Source organism: Haliaeetus albicilla, chromosome 24 (genome assembly GCF_947461875.1).
Source record: "Haliaeetus albicilla chromosome 24, bHalAlb1.1, whole genome shotgun sequence".
NCBI classification, from domain to species: Eukaryota; Metazoa; Chordata; class Aves; order Accipitriformes; family Accipitridae; genus Haliaeetus; species Haliaeetus albicilla.
The window spans coordinates 17,025,407-17,044,590 of NC_091506.1; the positions used below are offsets into that span (position 1 = coordinate 17,025,407).

At 67.8% G+C, this 19,184-nt stretch overlaps 4 protein-coding genes across 9 annotated transcripts; 3 read left to right on the top strand and 1 right to left on the bottom strand.

Annotated features, from left to right (window-relative positions):
- Positions 1 to 59: 59 nt before the first annotated feature.
- On the top strand, positions 60 to 2,907 carry NAA80 (N-alpha-acetyltransferase 80, NatH catalytic subunit). Of its 2 annotated transcripts, none has more exons than XM_069812370.1 (2): positions 60 to 353; positions 2,120 to 2,907. In XM_069812370.1, exons 1-2 carry the CDS (start codon positions 131 to 133, stop codon positions 2,845 to 2,847), a joined length of 951 nt encoding a protein of 316 aa, XP_069668471.1. In that variant the 5' UTR covers positions 60 to 130; the 3' UTR covers positions 2,848 to 2,907. The 2 variants fall into 2 exon arrangements, with proteins under 2 accessions (XP_069668471.1, XP_069668469.1); XM_069812368.1 differs by lacking the exon at positions 60 to 353 and adding an exon at positions 519 to 1,053.
- On the top strand, positions 2,870 to 9,062 carry HYAL3 (hyaluronidase 3). 5 transcript variants are annotated; one of them, XM_069812362.1, is made up of 6 exons: positions 3,039 to 4,987; positions 5,100 to 5,189; positions 6,140 to 6,254; positions 7,463 to 7,606; positions 7,690 to 7,899; positions 7,993 to 9,062. In XM_069812362.1, the coding sequence occupies exons 1-6, from the start codon at positions 4,091 to 4,093 to the stop codon at positions 8,127 to 8,129; spliced, it is 1,593 nt and encodes a 530-aa protein (XP_069668463.1). In that variant the 5' UTR covers positions 3,039 to 4,090; the 3' UTR covers positions 8,130 to 9,062. The 5 variants fall into 5 exon arrangements, with proteins under 5 accessions (XP_069668465.1, XP_069668463.1, XP_069668464.1 ...); XM_069812363.1 differs by having other exon boundaries at positions 7,466 to 7,606; XM_069812360.1 differs by having other exon boundaries at positions 7,690 to 9,062.
- Positions 8,376 to 12,512, bottom strand: IFRD2 (interferon related developmental regulator 2). The gene is made up of 12 exons (XM_069812367.1): positions 12,399 to 12,512; positions 11,962 to 12,078; positions 11,739 to 11,823; positions 11,489 to 11,613; positions 11,249 to 11,406; positions 10,969 to 11,019; positions 10,453 to 10,622; positions 10,235 to 10,340; positions 9,838 to 9,975; positions 9,563 to 9,691; positions 9,393 to 9,488; positions 8,376 to 9,247 (listed from the first exon to the last, which is right to left on the bottom strand). Exons 1-12 carry the CDS (start codon positions 12,424 to 12,426, stop codon positions 9,167 to 9,169), a joined length of 1,284 nt encoding a protein of 427 aa, XP_069668468.1. The 5' UTR covers positions 12,427 to 12,512; the 3' UTR covers positions 8,376 to 9,166.
- A 4,065-nt stretch (positions 12,513 to 16,577) lies between these two features.
- Positions 16,578 to 18,806, top strand: LOC138690899 (2'-5'-oligoadenylate synthase 1-like). Its single transcript, XM_069812355.1, has 6 exons — positions 16,578 to 16,830; positions 17,005 to 17,299; positions 17,379 to 17,554; positions 17,637 to 17,878; positions 17,966 to 18,098; positions 18,186 to 18,806. Exons 1-6 carry the CDS (start codon positions 16,636 to 16,638, stop codon positions 18,687 to 18,689), a joined length of 1,545 nt encoding a protein of 514 aa, XP_069668456.1. The 5' UTR covers positions 16,578 to 16,635; the 3' UTR covers positions 18,690 to 18,806.
- Positions 18,807 to 19,184: the final 378 nt, after the last annotated feature.

Consider the following 19,184-nt stretch of genomic DNA (forward strand, 5'->3'; position numbering starts at 1 on the left):
GGCCGTCCGAGCGGGCGCGGGGGCCCGGGCCGGCCCGGGGTGCTGGGGGGCGGCGGTACGCCCAGGGTGGTAGGGCTGGGAGCGAGGTGGCGTGGGCACAGAGGGGTCGGTGCGTGGGGACGGGCGAGAGATGAGGCGAGAGGCCTGTGGGCAGCGGGAGGCTGCGGGTCGGGCCACGGCGGCGGGGAGCAGGGCGGACGGCGCTCCGGCGCAATGCGCATGCGCGCAAAAGGGTGGCGTGACGGGACGCGGCCTCCGGCCGCCAGGGGGCGCGGTTCGGGCGCCGAGAAGTGGCGGCGGCGGAAGTGAAGGCTCGACGGCGGAAGCGGCGCCGACGGCGCCGGGGCCGGCAGGTCGGTACGGGCGGGAAGGTGGACGGGAACGGGGGAGCGGGGGAAGAAGGAAGGGGGAAAGGGGAAGGGGAGAGGGGTCCGGTGATGGGTCAGCGATGGGGTCGATGATGGGGTCAGGGATGGGTCAATGATGGTCAGGGACGGGGTCAATGATGGGTGCAGTGCTGGTCAGTGATGGGTCCAGTGCTGGGGTCAATGATGGGCTCAGTGATGGAGTCAGTGTTGGGGTCAATGATGGGCTCAGTGATGGGGTCAGTGATGGGGTCAATGATGGGCTCAGTGCTGGGTTCAGTGCTGGGGTCAGTGCTGGGGTCAATGATGGGCTCAGTGATGGGGTCAGTGTTGGGGTCAATGATGGGGTCAGTGACAGGTCAGGGATGGTCAGTGATGGGCTGGGAGCCACTTGTTTGGGAGGTCCAGCCGTGGGGTGGGCGCAGTGATCAGCTGGGTGGTGCCATTCAGGTTTGTGCACTGTGTGTGGGTGTAGCATGGTTTGGAGTGATGGGGGGTGCAGGCAGGGTGGGCTGCCCTGTGCAGGGGTGCAGTCTGTTTTGGGTGCTGGGGGAGGTGCCCTGGACAGACGTGTCATTCATGCTGGGGAAGCAGAACCAGGCACTGCGGTCGGCCGCGAGCCTGGGCTGCTTCCTGCCGCGCTGCCGCGCAGGCACTGACGGTGTGGGAGCCGGCAGCAGCAGGCAGGGTGAGTGTGAGCAGAGTGAGCGGCGGGAACAGCGGACAGGGTGAGAGGTGGGCAGGGTGAGTGCAGGCAGAGTGAGCAGCAGGCAGAGTGGGCAGCCCCATGCCCCTGGGCAGGGCCTGGAGAGGGGCAGGCATAGGGAGGAACCAGGCACCCGGGTGGTTGAAGCTTGGTGCGGTACCGCAGGCAGAAGCGGCAGGAGGGCAGGCATGAGGGGGGCTTCCCCCTCCACTGGGGCCCCCCCCTCCAAGTGCAGAGGGGTGCTGGTGGGGTCCCAGCATGGGTTTGCTGGAGAGATGGAAGGAAAAGCATCACCCACCTGGGGGTGCTGATGGGGCCTCGGGGAGCTGGCGGGCCTCCAAAGCAGGGAATGCAGGCTGGGAGCTGGGGGCCTTGGCGCTGGGGGGGTGACTTTTGGGGGCACCCTGAGGGTAGGGGGGGGCAGGGCCAGGCCCTCCCCCCACCACAGAGGGAAGCAGGGCAGTTTGCTCAACCCCAGCTGGTGAGCCGGTGCAGCAGTTCCTCCTGCCCTATGCCTGCGGCTTGTCCTTCGCAAGGGGAATGGCTGCCACGCTGGGAGAAGGGTCCCTGCCGCTCACCAGTTGTGGCAGGGTCCTGCCCCCTCGGAGGCCAGCAGGGTCCCCCCTGAGCCCTCGCACTGGCGCGGCATGGCTGGGGTCTGCTCAGCTCCATGGCACTGCAGCCCTCTTTTGCAGGCCGGGGATGCATGTCTGATGAGCTGGCTGGCCTCAGGCGGGTGCCCAGGTGGCAGGAGCTGGTGGCAGGCCTGGGGAGGGGGCAAGGCCAGCCCTGTGCCTCCTGCCCCTGCCCCTCTGCTGGCTCGGCAGTGCCAGACCTGCCCACAGGTCTCGCAGCATGGGCACCTGGAACTGGAACCATGCGCCGCTCCCCTGCCGCGGTGCTGTCGTTTGACCTCGGACCTGCCGCTAACCCCTGCAAACCCATCTGGCCGTGCTGCTGGGGAGCCATGCCTGCGCCGGGGCCGGGGCAACACACGCAGCCCGTCCCCTGCAGCCTCTAAGCTATGGCCTACTTGGTCTCCTGTCAGTGAGAAGAATGGGCTCCATGTCGGAGGAACTCAGCCTGGTCCCTCTGCACCGGAGGCCGGAGCTGCTGGAGGCCTGCGCCAAGCTGCTGGGCGAGGAGTGGGGGAAGAGCCGGGCGTCGCGGCTCCACACGCTCCAGCGCTCCTCGGATGCCTTCCCCATCTGCCTGCTGCTGCTGCGGAGCCGGGGCCCTGCCGAGGCCCTCGCCGCCCAGGAGGGTCCCTGCCAGCTTGTGGGCCACGTCCGGCTCTCTCGCGTGGCCGGCCATCCCCGCGACCTTTTTGTGGAGAGCGTGGTGGTGGCCCGCGCGCTGCGGGGCCAGGGCTATGGGCGGCAGCTGATGGAGGCCACCGAACGGTGGGCCCGGGCCCGGGGCTTCAGCTGCCTTCATCTTACTACCCACGACAAGCAGCATTTCTATGCCCACCTGGGCTTTGTCCTGGGCGAGCCGGTGCAGAGCGTGGGGTTCCTCAGCCCCGCCATACCTGCTGAGGTGCTGCGGCTCTTCTCCGCCCCTCCTGGCACTGCCACTGCCACCGCCACCAGGCCAAGGGTGCCCTCTGTCCCCCCTCCTCCCCTCCCACCCCCCGCCGCTCCCCCCCCGCCCCCCCCACCAACCGTGATCTGGGCAAGGGGAGTCCTGGCTGAGAGCAGCGGGCAGAGCCTCCTGGAGACCCCCCACCGCGACGCCAAAGGGCTGCCCATCTTCTGGATGAAGAAGGACATCTGAGGGGCCGGGGCCCCGAGCCGGTGATTAAAAGCAGTGTGGGCAGGGGCTGCCTGCCCCAGTGCTGCCTGACTGCCTGCCGTTGTTCGGGGCTGACACCAGCTCTCCCAACCTCCCTGGTTTGCCCTGGTCCCATTGCCAGGGTGGGTGCTGGTGGGGATGCGGATCCCACACCCTGCCCTGTCTGGGCACACCGGATCCACTCTCGCCCGCCCCCCAGCTCACCTGGCCGGAGCCCTGGAACCACCAGCATGGCAGTGAGCTGGGCCCACGTCAGGCTCTGGGGTTGGGACTGGTCCTGGGAGCGCTGCACAGTCCCACCAGTGTCTCCTCCACCCAGAGGACTCGCTGTTGGGCAGCTGGGGCTGACAGTATGCCGTCTCCGCCAGTGTGGCTGCCACTGTCCCCACTGAGCAGCCTGGGGAAACCGAGGCACACGATGGCTGGAGGGGCACCAGGGGGAGGAGGCCCTAGGAGGGTGAGGTGGGCTGCAGGGTCCCCTGCACTGCACCATGAGGGGGGCAGGCGGCCAGGCCCCCCCCCGAGGCAGCTGACAGCAGCGAGAGCCGGAGGCGCAGGAGCAGGAAGGTCAGGGAGAGCGGCTGGGCCCCGTGCCGGGGGATTAGCACTGTCCTTGCTGTGTCACGCAGCCCCCGGGCCCATCTCCGGCCTAATCCCCTCGCCCTGGGCAGCTGGCCGGCACCAGGCAGGGGCAGCCAGCCCCCCCCCCCTGTCCCTGCCTGGCCTGGGGGGACAGAGCTGCCCCTTCGGCTCCACCACACCTCTTGGGGGACTCCGTCCCTCAGCAGAGCACCCAGCCTGGCTAGGCCCTGCTACAAAATGGGAAAGAAGGGGTCATGGTGCCCCCGCTACGGGCAGGGCTAGGAGCCAGCAGGGAAACTGAGGCACCGGGGTCGGCAGCTTGCAGTGCCACACTAGAGCCATGCCATGGCTGTGGTGGTGCAGGCAGGGGCTCTGCGCACCAGGGCGCAGCGGGCAGAGGTGCCCGCTGGTGGCACTGAGGCACAAGGTGCCTGAAACCCTCAATTTGCTGAGTCCCATGGGATTCTGGGGTGGGCAGCACGTGCCTGTGGGGCAGCCCGGCCCCTGTGGCTGATCCTAGCCCACCACGTGCCAGGGTGGCAGTGCCAGCACAGCCAGGGTGCCCGCTGCGCCCTGCCACTTCACCCCTGCCACTCTCCTTTCCCCGCAGGGTGCCGGCCCCGCAGGCAGCCGGTGACGCAGAATGGTGCTGGCGCTGGCGCTCTGGGCCTGCCTGGCGCTGGGTACAGTCAGTGGGGAAAGCCCAGCACCGGAGCCCCTGGCGGGTGGCCAGCCCTTCACTGTGGTGTGGAACATCCCCACCGGCCGCTGCCAGCGCCGCTTCGGCGTGGGGCTGCCCCTCAGTGACTACGGCATCGTGGAGAACCAGGACGGCCGCTTCGCCGGCCAGAACATCACCATCTTCTACAAGAACAAGTTTGGGCTGTACCCCTACCTGTCGCAGCAGGGCATCCCCCGCAACGGGGGCATCCCCCAGCGGGTCCCACTCAGCGCCCACCTCGCCAGGGTGGCCGGGGACATCCGCCTCCTCCTGCAACATGCTTTCCGCGGCCTGGCCGTGGTGGACTGGGAGGAGTGGAGGCCCCTCTGGGCCCAGAACTGGGGGGCCAAGCGGATCTACCGGGTGGCCTCGGAGCAGTGGGTACGGGACCGGCACGGCCTCCTGCCGGCACGGCGGCGGCTCCGGCTGGCCCGGCGGGAGTTTGAGCAGGCGGCGCAGACTCTGATGGAGGAGACCCTGCTGCTGGGACGGACCCTGCGCCCGAGGGGGCTCTGGGGTTTCTACCGCTTCCCCGACTGCCTCAACGGCAACTGGGCCAAGGAGGCCAACTACACCGGGCAGTGCCGGCCGGCGGAGGTGCAGCGCAACAACCGTCTGGGCTGGCTCTGGGCCGCCTCGGCAGCCCTCTACCCCAGCATCTACCTGCCGCCGGCGCTGCCGCCCGCCCTGCGCCGCCGCTACGTGCACCACCGGCTGCGCGAGGCCCTGCGCGTGGCCGCCTTCGGGGCCGACGGCCTCCTGCCCGTGGTCGCCTACTCCCGCCTCTCCTTCCGCCGCTCACACAGATTCCTGGAGCTGGTAAGCACCGCGGGGCCAGGGCTGGCAGCGGGTGTGCTGGGGGTCCTGCTTGGCACTGGGACGCGGCCTGTGCCCCCTAGCCCGGTCATGTCTCTCTCTCTCTCCCTGGCAGGCTGACCTGGTGCACACCATCGGTGAGAGCGCGGCGCTGGGTGCGGCCGGACTCGTGCTCTGGGGAGACCTGTCGTACTCCCACTCGGCTGTGAGTACGGCCCCTTGCTGCACTGCAGCTGGCACGCGGCGGGCAGCAGGAGGTGGCGTGGGCATGGGACGTACAGGACGGCCACGTCTCCTGTGCCCCCCGGGGAGGGGTGGCCGGAGGGACCCCAGTGCCAAGGCAGGTTCTCACTGGTGCTTCCCCCCGCAGGAGAGCTGTGCCAGCCTGCGCCACTACCTCACATCCACCCTGGGTCCCTACGTGGCCAACGTGATGGCAGCAGCCCGGGAGTGCAGCCACGGGCAGTGCCACGGGCATGGGCGCTGCGTGCGCCGGCAGCCCCATGACCTGGGCAGCCTCCTGCACCTTGGCCCCAGCGCCAGCCCACCGGCCTCTTTCCGCTGCCACTGCTACCGCGGCTGGACCGGCAAGGGCTGTGCCCAGCGGGTCCAGACTGGCCCTGCTGCCTCCTGCTTGGCACCCACCCACGCTCATGGCCTCTACGGGCAGAATGATCTCCCACCCTCCGACACCTGCCTGCCACGGGGCACGTGGGGCTGGTGACCAGGGCCAGGGACCGCCATGGTCCCCTACCCTAGCAGTGCTGCTGCCTGGTGTTTCCTATGGTCTCATTAACTTAAATAAATCCTCCTGACACAGCTGGCATGGTCCTTGTGGGCAAAACTGGGGGGGCTCCCGGTGCCCTCAGGCTGGGCACAATTGCTGTTGCTGCTGAGAGGCAGCAGAGACCGCAGTTTGGCTCTGGATGGGCCCACTGGTGTCTCAGTTTCCCTGCACAGGCTCTGCCCTGATGCCACGGGGAGCTGGCAGCCCCTTTTTCCGTGAAGGAGGGGCATGGGGCACTGCCACATGCTGCTATCCCTTTGCCACACTAGCACCATGCTGCCGGCAGCCCTGACTGCACCGCTGGGCCCCCCTCCCCACGGCTATTTTTATCCACCCCCCAACCGTGTTTCTCACTGTCCTATTTTAAGCGGCGCAGTTGGCGCACTGGGAACCCAGTGCCCGGCTCCCAGGGGCCCCACACTGCCTCGCTGCCCACTCACGCTGCCCAGGCACAGGGAGCCATGCCCAGGGAGGCTGGAGAAGGTACGCTGGGGAGCGGGCTGGGGGCTGGCGGGGGCCTTGGCACCCTGGGGGGGACTGGGTGGCACGAGGCCATGGGGTTGGGATGGAAGCAGCGGCCAAATGCTGCACTCTGCTGCAGGGGCTGCAGGCAGAGATGCCTGCCTGGGGAAGAAGGGGGTCCTGGAGGGCTGCAGGCACAGGGCAGCAGGGTTTGGGGAGGGGGGCAGGTACCTGGCTGGCACAGCCCCCTGCACCAAACCTACAGGACCAGCCATGACCCCAGGCAGGGGGGAGCGGATGCAGGGGAGATGGGGGTACCCATGGGCCAGCCCCCAGCCACAGGCAGAGACCTGAGGAGGGTCCGGCAGGACCCTGGGCACCAGCTGAGGCCCCCCAGCCCTGACGCCTGCCAACCCGGCTGGCGGCGCACACCACCCCGCCGGCAGCGGCACGGCGCCACGCTGCCCTGCGACATGCCACTGACCCCGGGAGGGATTGGGAATGGGCACAGTGCCACCCTGCCCTGCTCTGCTGTGGGCACAGCGCCTGGGCCCTGCCCGCTGCTCAAAAACGCACAAACACCTCCAAAAAAAGCCTTTTCTTCTACCCCAGTGCAGGTATGGTTGCTTCCCTAGATGGTGCTGGAGCCATGCCTACTTCCAAAAAGCCCCCTTGCTCCCATGGGGAATGTGCCCACCTGGATGGTGGGCACCAGGATCCCCTGGCATGGCATGCACCCCACATCTCCATCCGTGCACCCCTAAGCAGCGCATGAGCACGGTGCCCACAGGGCAAGCCAAACCATGCCGCAGGCTGGAGCTGGCGCTGTCCTGCCCCTGCCCCGTCAGCTCCCAGCTGGCCTGGGGGAGCCCTAGCCAGCCCCGAGGTGCCGTGGCTACCTGGGGCCCGGGGGGGTGGCACATTCCTGCCCCCAAGCCAGGGCCGGATTCCAGCCCCACTAACGAGGCTCTGGGATCGTGGCCACCAGGCAACCACTAACCGCTCCGATGACAGCACGGGGGCCAGGGGGGGCACAGCCAGCGCTCGCCTGCCCGCGGCCACAGGCCTGTGCCGAGGGAACACTGGCGTTGGCTGCCTGCCCTGGCACAGCACCGAGCTGGCATCAAAGCTGGGGTCACCTCCGGGAGGGGTCTGGTCCCCATAGGGGTGCCCAGGGCAGGCAGGGGCTGCCAGCAGGGCCCATGCTCACCCTCTGCCTCCGCTCCCAGCAGACGGCATGGGAAGGGCCGAGGGTGCCGCGCCGGCAGAGCCTGGGGACCCCGATGGCAGCGAGACGGGAGCCATCAGCCTGCGCCCCGTGGAGTCCATCAGCGACCTGCACTGGGCCTCGGGCGGGCAGAAGGGTGCCGAGGGTGAGAGTGGGGCGAGGAGGGGCCATGCCAGCCCTGGCCGTGCCAGCGGCTGGGCTCTGACCTCTTCTCTCCCCTGCCCGCAGGCAACGGCCCGGCTCCCTCCAGCAGCCTGCGCAGGCCCCCGCCTCGCCCCGTGCCCCCCGGCCCCCCGCCGCTCCTGCCCACCCTGCGACCCGTGCCTGCTGCCAGCCCCTGCCCCTGCCTCAGCCCCAGCCACCCCCTGCTCCTGGCCCTGCTGGGGCTCCTGGCCCTGGCGAGCCTGGTCCTGGCCACGCTGGCCATCTACCTGAGTGGTACGTGGCGCTGGGCAGGGCGGGGGGCCAGGGTGGGGGCTGCGGGAAGGCCGGGCCACCCATCCCCAGGTTGTCCCCATCCTCTCCCCGCAGTCCTGCAGAGCCAGTCGGTGCGGGCGCTGGCCCAGTGGCTGGAGAGCCAGGAGGACGCCATGCGCCAGCTGCGGGCAGCCAGCGGGCAGCTCTGGGCTCGCCTCAACGCCAGCGCCGAGCCCAGCGGGCACCGGTGAGCCGCTCCCAGCCCTGCCTCAGGCACCGGGCCACCACAGGAAGGGGCACCGAAGGGCGGGAGGGGGGAGCGGACAGCCTTACCAGCCCCCCATCCCGCTCGAACCTGGCAGCATTGCCCCACGGGGCACAGGGGGTGGGGGAGGCAATCCTGGCCCCTGCCCCAGGCTGCGAGAGAAAGGGACATGACTGCAAGGACAGGCACCCACCCCAGTGACAGCCCTTCCTCTTAACAACAAGGCAGAAGGCACCCTCCAATTAGCCTTTTAATTACCTCCTGTAATCAAAGTCTTAGAAAATCACCACCATAGATACATTCCCGGGGTGGCAGGCACTCCCAGCTGGTGCAGCCCCATGCCCACCTGGGCAGTGGCCCCCAGGGCTGCACAGGCAGCCCCGGGATTTGCCTGCTGTGCCACCCCCCTGTAATTAATTTCCCACAAGAGGACTATTTCATATAAAGCATTTGGCTGGAAAAGGGCTCAGAGCGGGCAGCTCGCAGGGCTGGGCAGAGCCTGCCACCCCATGCCGCTCTGCCACCGCCCGTGGGGGCCAGGCTGGCTGCGGAGATGGGGGCTGTGCCCAGCGTGGCAGGGGGGACCTGGGGAAGCACTCCTGCCGCAGGCACAGACACCAGGGCCAGCTGCCCCGCAGCCCTGCACAGCTCTGCCCTCCCGCCCAGCCCTTCGGGCTGTGCCAGGCCACCCTGATGCCCCTGTGGGACCGGGGAGGGAGGACATGAGCCCGGCCTCTGAAAGGGGCTGCAGGAGCCCCGTATGACCCCCTCCCGCAGTGCCACGCAGAGCCCCAGCCACAGAGCAGGCACACAGCAGCACACCGCAACCTCCCCCCTGCTCTCCTTTTATCCTTTTTTTTTTGGTTAAAAAAATAAAAGAGGGGGCAGCCCCTGGTGGGGCAGCTCCAGGCATTAAATACTCTGCTGTACATGAATAAAAGCCCGAGGGCTGGGGGCACCTGCCCCTCACAGTGCTGGGTCTGCAGTCCAGGTGGGCTGGGGGCTCTGCCCCCCCTCTGCCCGTCACAGCACATCCGCCCGCTTGTCCCGCACCCGGCTCCGGGCTTTCGTGCGGGCTTTGAAGGCAGCCGAGTTGTAGAGGTGCTGGGAGGGGAGGGAAGGAGAGATGGGTTAGGGGCTGCCCCTCTGCCCACCTCTCCACTGGCGCCCACCACATGCAGGCACTCGGCTAGAGCTGGCAGCGGCACGGGAGAGGACTGTGGGCACAAGTCTGGGTGGCGGCACCCACCTTCTCGAAGCGGGAGACCTTGCTGGCTTTCAGAGCAGCCGCATCCAGCACCAAGGGAGGCCCGAGGCCGAAGATCTCCCGTAGCAGCTCATTGTTCTGCGGAAGCAGGGGCCTGTCAGCAGCTGCCAGCACTGGTCCAGCACCCCCCAGTGCGGCTACCCGGCCCCTACCTGGAGGTGGTGGCGGATGCCGGAGCCCAGCACCTCTTTAAAGGCTTGGTAGGTCCGCTGGCGTGCCCAGCTGTCCAGGTACATGCACTCCAGGCCAAATCGGATGGTTTCCTCCTGGTACTCCCCGCTCTGAGCGGAGAGAGGGGCATCAGCAATAACCTGGGCACCAGCCCTGTGCGTCCCCTGGCTCTCAGCGGAGGAGAATCACCAGGCAGCTGGGCAGCAGCTGCACGGCCACAGCCTCGGCAGGGAAGGGCACCGCCAGCCTCCAGTACCTCGATGAAGTGCAGGATGTCCCGGAAGATGGAGCGCTGCTTCCGTCGGTCTGTCTTGGCTCGGTACTTGCTGCTCTCTGTAGCCAAAACCTTGAGCTGGGCTCGCAGGAACTCTGTATCTTGGTGGCACAAGTCCTCCTGCCAAAAAAACAGGGGGGGTTGGAGGGGATGCGGCTCCATGCACTGCCCACTGCTGCCATCGCCAGGACAGCGCTGGGGGGACCACCGGGGCCAGCCCCTCTGCCTGGGCACCTGCTGGTGACGCCAGTCTGGTGCATCCCAACGCCGTCAGTGCCAGCTTAGCTGGGGCACAGGCAGGGTGCCGGTGCCAGCAGCTCCCTGCTGCTCTGCTGCCCGCCCACCGGCTGCCTTCTGCTGCTGCAGCACCCCACCATACCTCCACGTCCTGGGCCAGCTCGAAGACCAGCGCGATGGCTTCCCCAGCCAGGATGCGGAGCGTGACACTGCTGCTGGACAGCAGCGGGGGCAGCTTCAGCCAGTGACTGGGACAGGAAGGCAGGAGGGCAGTCGGGGGGCCAGGCATCATCCCAGAGGCTCCCCCCTCTGCAGCCGGCTGCCCCACACCAGGCCCTGCACCCCCCGCACCCCACTCACTTGTCCAAGACACTCTTGATGTGGGAGGGGGGGCAGATGGTGAGGAGCAGGGACCACGACTGGAGCGCACTGCAGTGCAGAGGGCCATGGTGGGCAGGTGCCGAGCCCCCCTCACCTGCGCTGGGGGAGCTGAAGACACCCTCCAAGCAGGACAGGCATGAGACCAGGTCCTGGAGAGGGGAAACCCACTGTCAGACCACAGCTGCCAGGAAGATGCCACAGTGAAGCTGTGCACTGGGGACCGAAGGGCACCCACCCTGCCCAGGAGCACCAGGACCTCCCCAGGGCAGGAGAGACTCCTCCACTCAGGACACCCCATCTCTGCAAGGTGGGATTCCCCCCCTCAGCTCAGCTGCACACTGCCCAGGTAAGGGGCCTGGGCTGTCACTGATTTCCCTGTGCCCCTTCCCCAGCTCAGCTCCAAGCTGCCCTGGCACCATGGGCTGAGGGTGGGTGGCATGGCAGCCCCTGGGATGCCCTCTGGCAGGGGTACGGACAACACCCGGGCACAGTTACCTCGAGGTCAGCAGCGGCAATGTAGCAACACATGCCCAGGGCCGTGGCACACTGGCGAGAGACGTGAGGAAAAGGCAGTTAGAGGAGGCAGTGCCAGGCCAGATCCAGCACCCAGCCAAGGGGAAGCAGGGTTAGAGTGCCCCTGCTTTACCCCACTGCTCCCCACAGCACCCAATCCTGCTGCCCTCCCGTGACTGCAGAGGCCTGCAAAGGTATTGCCTGGGCTCTCCCCACCACCAAGGTGCCCCCCACACCCAGGAGAAAGGGGGCCAGGCCTTACGCTCTGCCGGGCGCTGGGGCTGGCTGTGCTGTCTGTCAGGACGCTGACAAGCAGGGGCTTCAGGCTGCGAAACACCTCTTCCGCCTCCGGGCCAGAGCCCATCTGGAGGCAGAGGAGGGTGAGGACGGTGCCCGCCAGCGCCTGTTCCTCCCCTTTACCTGCAGGCAGCACGAGAGACCTCCCTCAGACACCGGTCACCGGTCCCGCCACCCCAGCCCCGGCACCTGCCTGCGCCCAGACCTTTCTTGAGACACTTCTCCAGGGAGTCGGTGAGAGTGAGGCGGCGCTCCAGCAGGAACTCGGAGAGGGTTTTGGAGGAGAAGGCCAGGCGCAGGCTCTGCAGTGCCGCCTGCCGCGTCTTGGCGCTGCAAGAGATCGCGGGAGGTCATGGGGTGGGACGGCCCGGGACGGGGCACGTCCCTGGCCCTGGCTAGCAGTGCCAGCAGGGACCGGGCAGCGGGCCCACGGCGGGGTGACAGCCGCTCCTCACCTCTTGTCCAGGAGGTTGTCCATGTGCTCCTTCAGCCTGTCCTCCACCTCCTCCTCCTGGCCTTGCTCGCTTGCCGCCTCGCTCCCTGCCGGGGCGGCACCCATGTCACAGAGGTGCCCGGGCGCGAAGGCGGGGGGCCCCACGGCTAGGAGACACGGCAGCAGCACCGCCACCCACGGGGGGGAACACGAAGGGGGCAGCGGGGCAGCCCCCCGGGGCTCACCTGCGCCCTCCTCGGCGGGGCTGGCCCCCTCGCTGGCGCTGCTGCAGTGGCTCAGCACCTCGCTGCCGGCCTCCTCCTCGCTGACGGGCGAGCCCGCCCGGCCGCTGCCGGGGCCACCTGCGGGGGAGGGGGAGGAGGCCGGGGACAGGCCCCTGTCAGCCCGGCCCCGGCCGCACGGGGGAGAGGCGGCGCGGGGGCGGCGGAGGCCTGAGGCCTGTGCGGGCCGTGGGGCCTATGCGGACCCCGCGCCCCGCTGCCGGGAGGGCAGGGCAGGGCAGGGCAGGGCAGGGCGGCCCGGCGCGGCCCGGCCCGGCCCGGCCCGGCGGGCCCCGCCGCAGAGCCGCCCCCCCGGGCCCTCCCGGCCCCGCCATCCCCAGCCGCCCTCCCCGGTCCGCCGCCTTCCCGCCCTGCACCGCGCCCGGAGCCCCCCCACTCACGGCGCGCGGCTCGGCGGGAGCGCGGCATGGCCGGCGCGCGCGGACCCCGCGCCCCTCCCCGGGCGGGAGGCCCCGCCTCCTGTCCCGCCTCCGGCTCCGCCCTCCCCCCCGCGCCCCGCGGCGCCCTGGGAGCGCCCGTCGCCAACCCGCGCATGCGCCCCGCGCGGGGCCGCGGACTGCAACTCCCGGCACGCGCCGCGCGGGGCAGCGGGCGCGCGCTGACGGCACGTGCCTGCGGCCCGGCCCTGGTCCCCCTGCCCGGCCCTGCCCCTCTGCCCGCACCGCACTCCCTGCCCGTGTCCACAGACCAGCCCCTGCCCCTCTGCCCGCACCGCACTCCCTGCCCGTGTCCACAGACCAGCCCCTGCCCCTCTGCCCGCACCGCACTCCCTGCCCGTGTCCACAGACCAGCCCCTGCCCCTCTGCCCGCACCGCACTCCCTGCCCGTGTCCACAGACCAGCCCCTGCCCCTCTGCCCGCACCGCACTCCCTGCCCGTGTCCACAGACCAGCCCCTGCCCCTCTGCCCGCACCGCACTCCCTGCCCGTGTCCACAGACCAGCCCCTGCCCCTCTGCCCGCACCGCACTCCCTGCCCGTACCCCTGCCCCTGCCTGTATCCCTGCCCCTGTCCCTCTCCAGTCACTATTTCTGCCCCTGGCCTGTTACTATCCCTGCCCAGACCCCTGCCCATACCCCTTCTTCTGCCCCTGTCCCTGCCCCTGCCTGCATCTTGCTAGGAAAATCTCATTCCCTAGCTATCGTACCAATTAGTCTTTATAGTTTGAAACGATATGAACTTTCTCAAAGAGATACATGTCTATAGTTTACGTTGTATACTGCCTAGTTACAGTTCAGTAGGCATGGCTACAGGACCCCAGATAGATACGAGGAGAAGGAGGAGGACAGCCTCACCACAAAGGACGAAGGCTACCCCTGGACTGCCGCGATAAGGCCAGCAGCCCAGCCCCTCCAACACCTCCCTGAGACCCTCCCGTTAGCTGGCCTCACAGATAAGTACCCTTAGCGAGACCGGCTCCAGGGACACTTCGAGGAAGGAAGAAGAGTGCCGCCACCATGGAGTTGCAGCAGCTTTGCAAAGCAGGTCGGGGGGGAGTGGGGATTGGTCGCGCCATGCTTACCCCATCACTTGAAGGGCATGAGAGCCATGTGTGAAACCACATTTGGGGTGCCCCGATTTGGCTGGGACACCCCATTGGTGCAAACAAAGAATGACTTGTCGTTCTCACCTTGCTCCTGGGGGCACAAGGGCCAGGTGTGAAGTGCTTGTGACACCCGTCCCTGCCCCTGCCTGTGCCCCTATGCCTGCTGCTAGTCCTGTCCCTTCCCTTTCCCTGCCCACATCCCTGTGTCCCTGTCCCTGCCCATATCCCTGCCCTTGCCTGCATACCTGCCCATATCCCTGCTTCTGTCCTTTCCCCAGCTCCTGCCCCACTCCTGCTCCTGCCTGTATCTCTGATTCTATCCTTGTCCCTGCCCCTGCCTGTATCCCTGCCCCATCCCTGCCCAAATACCTGCTCCTGTCCCCATTTCTGCCCCTGTCCCTGTCTCTACCTCTGCCCCTGCCCTTATCCCTGCTTGTATCCCTGCTGATACCCCTGCCCCTGCCTGTATTGCTGTCCTGGTCCCCGTCCCATTGTCACCCAACACTAAGGGGACACTCATCCCTGCTCCTCCCCATATCCCTGCCCTGGCCATGTCGCTGCTCCTGCCTGTATCTCTGTTTCTGTCCTTGTCCCTGCCCCAGCCTGTATCCCTGCCCCTGTCCCTGCTCCATCTCTACCCCTGTCCCTGTCCTGCTGCTTTCCCTGTGCCAGCCCCTGTCCCTGCCCATCTCTCCCCTGCCCTGCCCCTGTCCCTGCCCGTACCCTTAACCTTGTCCCTGCGCCCAGCTGCACCCCACGTCCATCCCCATCCTTGCGCCTGTCCCTGCCCCTGCTGCTGCCCGTCCCTGCCCCATCCCTGTCCCCCTCCTGCCCGTCTCCTGCCCATGCCCTGATGTCCCTCCCCTTTCTGCTCCTGCCCCTACCCCCTGTCCCTTTCCTTTTCTCGTTCTTGCCTGCCCCTGCTCCTGCCCACCACCCCTGCCTGCCTGCCTGCGGCCCCTGCCGGTCGTCCTGTCCCTGCCTGCCCTTGCCCTGCGTCTCCAGGACCGAGTTTCAGTTTTTTGGCTCTTCCCAGTTTCCCGGGATGACCCAGCGCAGGCGAGCTGGGCTGCCCGTGGGCACCCACCCCGCGGCACCCGGGATGCCCACGGCACCCACGGCCCCGCGTGGGGGATGGGAGGGACCGGGGGGGCAGGGCAGAGCCACCGCGGGGGTCCCTTCGCACTTTCGTTTCCAGCCGACGGAGGGGGAACCGAAAACCGAAAACCGAAAACCGAAACCGGGGAAGAAACAGAAACTCCCGTTTCCCGGCTCCGGCGCTTAAGGCAGCACGGGCAGCAGCGTCCTGCCCGCACCTCCTGCCGCCTCCCGCTGCCGGGGGGGGGGGGAACAGGACCCCCGGTGATGCTGGCACCAGCCATGTCCCATTGCCTGGGGTGACACCAGGAACTTCGGTGATGCTAGCACCAGCCATGTCCCATTGCCTGGGGTGACACCAGGAACCTTGGTGATGCTGGCACCAGCCATGTCCCATTGCCTGGGGTGACACCACGGCCTCTGGTGGCACTGGCACCAGCCATGTCCCATTGCCTGGGGTGACACCAGGAACCTCGGTGATGCTGGCACCAGCCATGTCCCATTGCCTGGGGTGACACCACGGCCTCTGGTGGCACTGGCACCAGCCATGTCCCATTGCCTGGGGTGACACCAGGAACCTTGGTGATGCTGGCACCAGCCATGTCCCATTGCCTGGGGTGACACCACGGCCTCTGGTGGCACTGGCACCAGCCATGTCGCATTGCCTGGGGTGACACCACGGCCTCTGGTGGCACTGGCACCAGCCATGTCCCATTGCCTGGGGTGACACCAGGAACCTCGGTGATGCTGGCACCAGCCATGTTCCATTGCCTGGGGTGACACCAGGAACCTTGGTGATGCTGGCACCAGCCATGTCCCATTGCCTGGGGTGACACCACGGCCTCTGGTGGCACTGGCACCAGCCATGTCCCATTGCCTGGGGTGACACCAGGAACCTCGGTGATGCTGGCACCAGCCATGTCTCATTGCCTGGGGTGACACCAGGAACCTTGGTGATGCTGGCACCAGCCATGTCGCATTGCCTGGGGTGACACCACGGCCTCTGGTGGCACTGGCACCAGCCATGTCCCATTGCCTGGGGTGACACCAGGAACCTCGGTGATGCTGGCACCAGCCATGTTCCATTGCCTGGGGTGACACCAGGAACCTTGGTGATGCTGGCACCAGCCATGTCGCATTGCCTGGGGTGACACCACGGCCTCTGGTGGCACTGGCACCAGCCATGTCCCATTGCCTGGGGTGACATCAGGGCCACCGGTGGCACTGGCACCAGCCATGTCCCATTGCCTGGGGTGACACCAGGAACCTCGGTGATGCTGGCACCAGCCATGTCCCATTGCCTGGGGTGACATCAGGGCCTCCGGTGACACTGGCCACATCCCATACCCTGCAGTGATACCAGGGCCCCCGGTGACACTGGCAGCGGCCACTGGGGTGGCACCTTGCCACCAGCTGGTGCCCTGTCCCAGCGCTGGCCGTGCCCCAGCCCGGACGCTTGAGACCCCGCCGTGGGCACAGGCAGGCGCTGGTGCAGGCAGGGCACCCCCAGCCCCCGGGCAGGGCCCGGCGCGGGGTCCCCGTGGTGGCACTCTGCCTGCGGCCAGCTGGGCACCCAGGGGACACCCTGTGCCACCGCCGACACCCCGGGCGACGAGGTCCTGTAGCATCCCAGACCCAGCCTGCAGGCAGCTGCCTGCGCTGCCTCCACCGCCGTCACTGCTGCCCCTTGGCTGGATGCCGGGGTGACGGCCGTGCCTCGCAGCCCCTCAAGCCCCCTCCCGGCCCCAGGGGCGGTGGCACCGGGGACACCCGCGGGACCCCGTGGGCAGGAGCGTCCCGGGGAGCCGGGGCCGGGAAGAGGCGAAGCCCCGGGGCCGGGGCCACCTTAACTTCCCAGCCGTGACGCCATCGGGGCGGTGGCCCGGGAGGGTTTAAGAAGCTGCTGCAGGCAGGAGCGGGCAGAAGGGAGGCAGCAAGGCAGGAGGGGACAGAGGGAGCGACGACGCCTGGCAGGATGGATGCGGGGCAGGTGACATCCACGAACGGGCTGAGGATGGTGGCCGCCAACAAGCTGGATGGCTGGATCGCGGAGGTCCTGCAGCCCAGCACAGCTTTCTGCAAGCAGGTGAAGGACACGGTGAGGCAGATCTGCGACTTCCTGAAGGAGGACTGCTTTGACACCGAAATCCGTGTCCTCAAGACCGTTAAGGTGAGCGCTGCCCGGCTCAGGGGCCAGCCGGCACCCCTGCTGCCACCCTTCCCTCTGTCCCGCTGCTCCAGCTCCTGCCCTGCCTCAGTTTCCCCTGACAGCTCCAGGAATGGTGACAGGCAGTCCCCATGCTGAGGGGCAGCGGCGCTGAGTGGGCAGGGTATCTCTCCGCAGGGCGGCTCGGCGGGCAAGGGCACAGCCCTGCGAAACAACTCCGATGCCGATGTGGTGCTCTTCCTCAGCTGCTTCTCCAGCTACCAGGACCAGAAGCAGGAGAGAAGGCGTATCCTGGAGTTAATCGAGAGGAGGCTGCATGCCTGCAGGCGGAGCCTGAGTTTCACGGTGAACATCACTGAGCCCCGGTACAAGGGTCCTGGCAATACGCCACGCTCCCTCAGCCTCACTCTCTGCTCCAGGGAGACCTCGGAGTCCATCGAGGCAGACATCCTGCCCGCCTACGACGCCTTGGGTAAGGGCTGTGAGCTGGCGTGGGGCTGGGCTGCGGTGTTAGCGCCAGGACGGCTCTCACCCTCCTTCTCACCCCACAGGCCAGGTGAACTGGGATGCCCCACCAGACGCAGGGGTGTATGTGAGGCTCCTGAATGCCAGCAGTGACCCTGGGGAGTTCTCCCCCTGCTTCACCGAGCTGCAGAAGAAGTTTGTGAAGCGTTACCCCGCCAAGCTGAAGAACCTCCTGCGCCTGGTCAAGCACTGGTACAAGGAGGTGAGGGGCTGCCTGGCTTCCCCGGCACCCGCCGGGTGCCCACCCCAGCCAGCTCTCACCCCAGTCCCCATCTTCTCCCTAGCTGCTGAAGCCACAGTACCCAACTGCAGACCTGCCCCCCAAGTATGCCCTGGAGCTGCTGACCATCTACGCCTGGGAGGAGGGCACAGGCTCCCACGAATCCTTCGTCATGGCCGAGGGCTTCCGTACCGTGCTGGAGCTGCTGTGCCAGCACCGGGAGATCTGCATCTACTGGGAGATGTACTACTCCCTCCAGCACAGCCAGATCGGTGCCCATGTCAAGAAGCTGCTGCGCAGTCCCCGGTGAGGACCATGCCCGGTGAGGCCCGTGCCACCCGTCCCGTGGCACTGCCTGGGGCTGATGGCAGCGCCTGCCTTCTGCGTTTACAGCCCTGTCATCCTGGACCCTGCTGACCCCACGGGGATCCTGGGCCAAGGCAAGAATTGGGATCTGGTGGCACAGGTAGCTGCCCACTACCTTTCACTGCCCTGCGTCAATACCGCCCGGCCCTGGGATGTGCAGGTAAGGCTGCCTGCACCTGCGGGTGTCACACACACCCCTGCCCCCCGCCCCTGCCAGCTTTGCCCACCCACTTTTCTGTCCCCACAGCCAGCCCGGCCCGTGACTGTTGAGGTGAGGCAGCTGGCGGGCACCAGCCTGAGCAAGACCGTCAGCCCGGGCACCACCATCTGGCAGCTGAAGGAGGAGATTGAGAATGTGTGGGGCATCCCCCGGTATAGGCAGCGCCTGGCACAGCAGGAGCCGGGCAGGAGCGCTCTCATCCTGCAGGATGATGAGACCCTGGCCACCCACGGCATCTTCTACAGCACCACGTTAATGCTGCTGCAGACCGAGCCCCAGGCAATGGAGGTCTTTGTGAAGGACGACAAAAACCGGACCACCACCTACACAGTGAAGCCCACCGACACCGTCCGGCAGCTGAAGGAGCAGATCCACAGCCGGCAGGGCCCTTCTGCCGACCAGCAGCGCCTGACGTACGGCTCCAGGGAGCTGGAGGACCGGAACACGCTGGCACACTATGCCATCCAGCCCAGGAGCACCATCTTCATGCTCCTGCGGCTCCGGGGGGGCTCAGGCCCCCAGCACCCCTAGTTCCCTGCCTGCTCACCCTCCTAGTTCCCTGCCTGCTCACCCTCCTGAACTTTGCCCCTGGCCCATGGCCCTGCACTCCCCCTGTTGCACTGGAAATAAATGCCTTGGTAGATCCTTGTGCTGCTCGCTGGGTTAGGGATGGGGCCAAGTGGCACAGGGGTAGTCAAGGGGGGACCCCACTGGGATGAGCGGGGACCTCAATGCCACCGGCTGCTGGGATGGCACAGGGACACATGGGTGCAGAGCAGCGGTGCTGTGCCTGGTGGGATCCAGGGTGCCAGCTGGACCTCGGGAAAAAAACAGCTCCATCCTCTGCCTGCAGCTGTCTCTCTGCCTGCTTCTGCCTGCAGCAGCTTTTAAGCCTTCCCGGGCCCCCAGCCCGATCACCACCAGGCAGCGAAGGCGGCCCCGGCCGCCCGGGGGGCTCCTATCCAGGGTGTCCCCTGGGTGCCCAGCTGGCCGCAGGCAGAGTGCCACCACGGGGACCCCGCGCCG

What these genes read in the sequence shown, in the direction of transcription:
- IFRD2 (XM_069812367.1), bottom strand. Translation starts at nt 12,426, where the DNA reads ATGCCGCGCTCCCGCCGAGCCGCGCGCC. An exon ending in CTCCCGCCGAGCCGCGCGCC is followed by an intron (nt 12,079 to 12,398) that starts GTGAGTGGGGGG and finishes CCTCCCCCGCAG; the next exon opens with GTGGCCCCGGCAGCGGCCGG. An exon ending in AGCTGGCCCAGGACGTGGAG is followed by an intron (nt 9,976 to 10,234) that starts GTATGGTGGGGT and finishes TTTTTTTGGCAG; the next exon opens with GAGGACTTGTGCCACCAAGA.
- LOC138690899 (XM_069812355.1), top strand. Translation starts at nt 16,636, where the DNA reads ATGGATGCGGGGCAGGTGACATCCACGAACGGGCTGAGGATGGTGGCC. An exon ending in TCAAGCACTGGTACAAGGAG is followed by an intron (nt 17,555 to 17,636) that starts GTGAGGGGCTGC and finishes TCTTCTCCCTAG; the next exon opens with CTGCTGAAGCCACAGTACCC. An exon ending in CCCGGCCCTGGGATGTGCAG is followed by an intron (nt 18,099 to 18,185) that starts GTAAGGCTGCCT and finishes CTGTCCCCACAG; the next exon opens with CCAGCCCGGCCCGTGACTGT.
- HYAL3 (XM_069812360.1), top strand. Translation starts at nt 4,091, where the DNA reads ATGGTGCTGGCGCTGGCGCTCTGGGCCTGCCTGGCGCTGGGTACAGTC. An exon ending in CACACAGATTCCTGGAGCTG is followed by an intron (nt 4,988 to 5,099) that starts GTAAGCACCGCG and finishes TCTCCCTGGCAG; the next exon opens with GCTGACCTGGTGCACACCAT. An exon ending in CGGGCAGAAGGGTGCCGAGG is followed by an intron (nt 7,607 to 7,689) that starts GTGAGAGTGGGG and finishes CCCTGCCCGCAG; the next exon opens with GCAACGGCCCGGCTCCCTCC.
- NAA80 (XM_069812368.1), top strand. Translation starts at nt 528, where the DNA reads ATGGGTCCAGTGCTGGGGTCAATGATGGGCTCAGTGATGGAGTCAGTG. An exon ending in AGCCGGCAGCAGCAGGCAGG is followed by an intron (nt 1,054 to 2,119) that starts GTGAGTGTGAGC and finishes GTCTCCTGTCAG; the next exon opens with TGAGAAGAATGGGCTCCATG.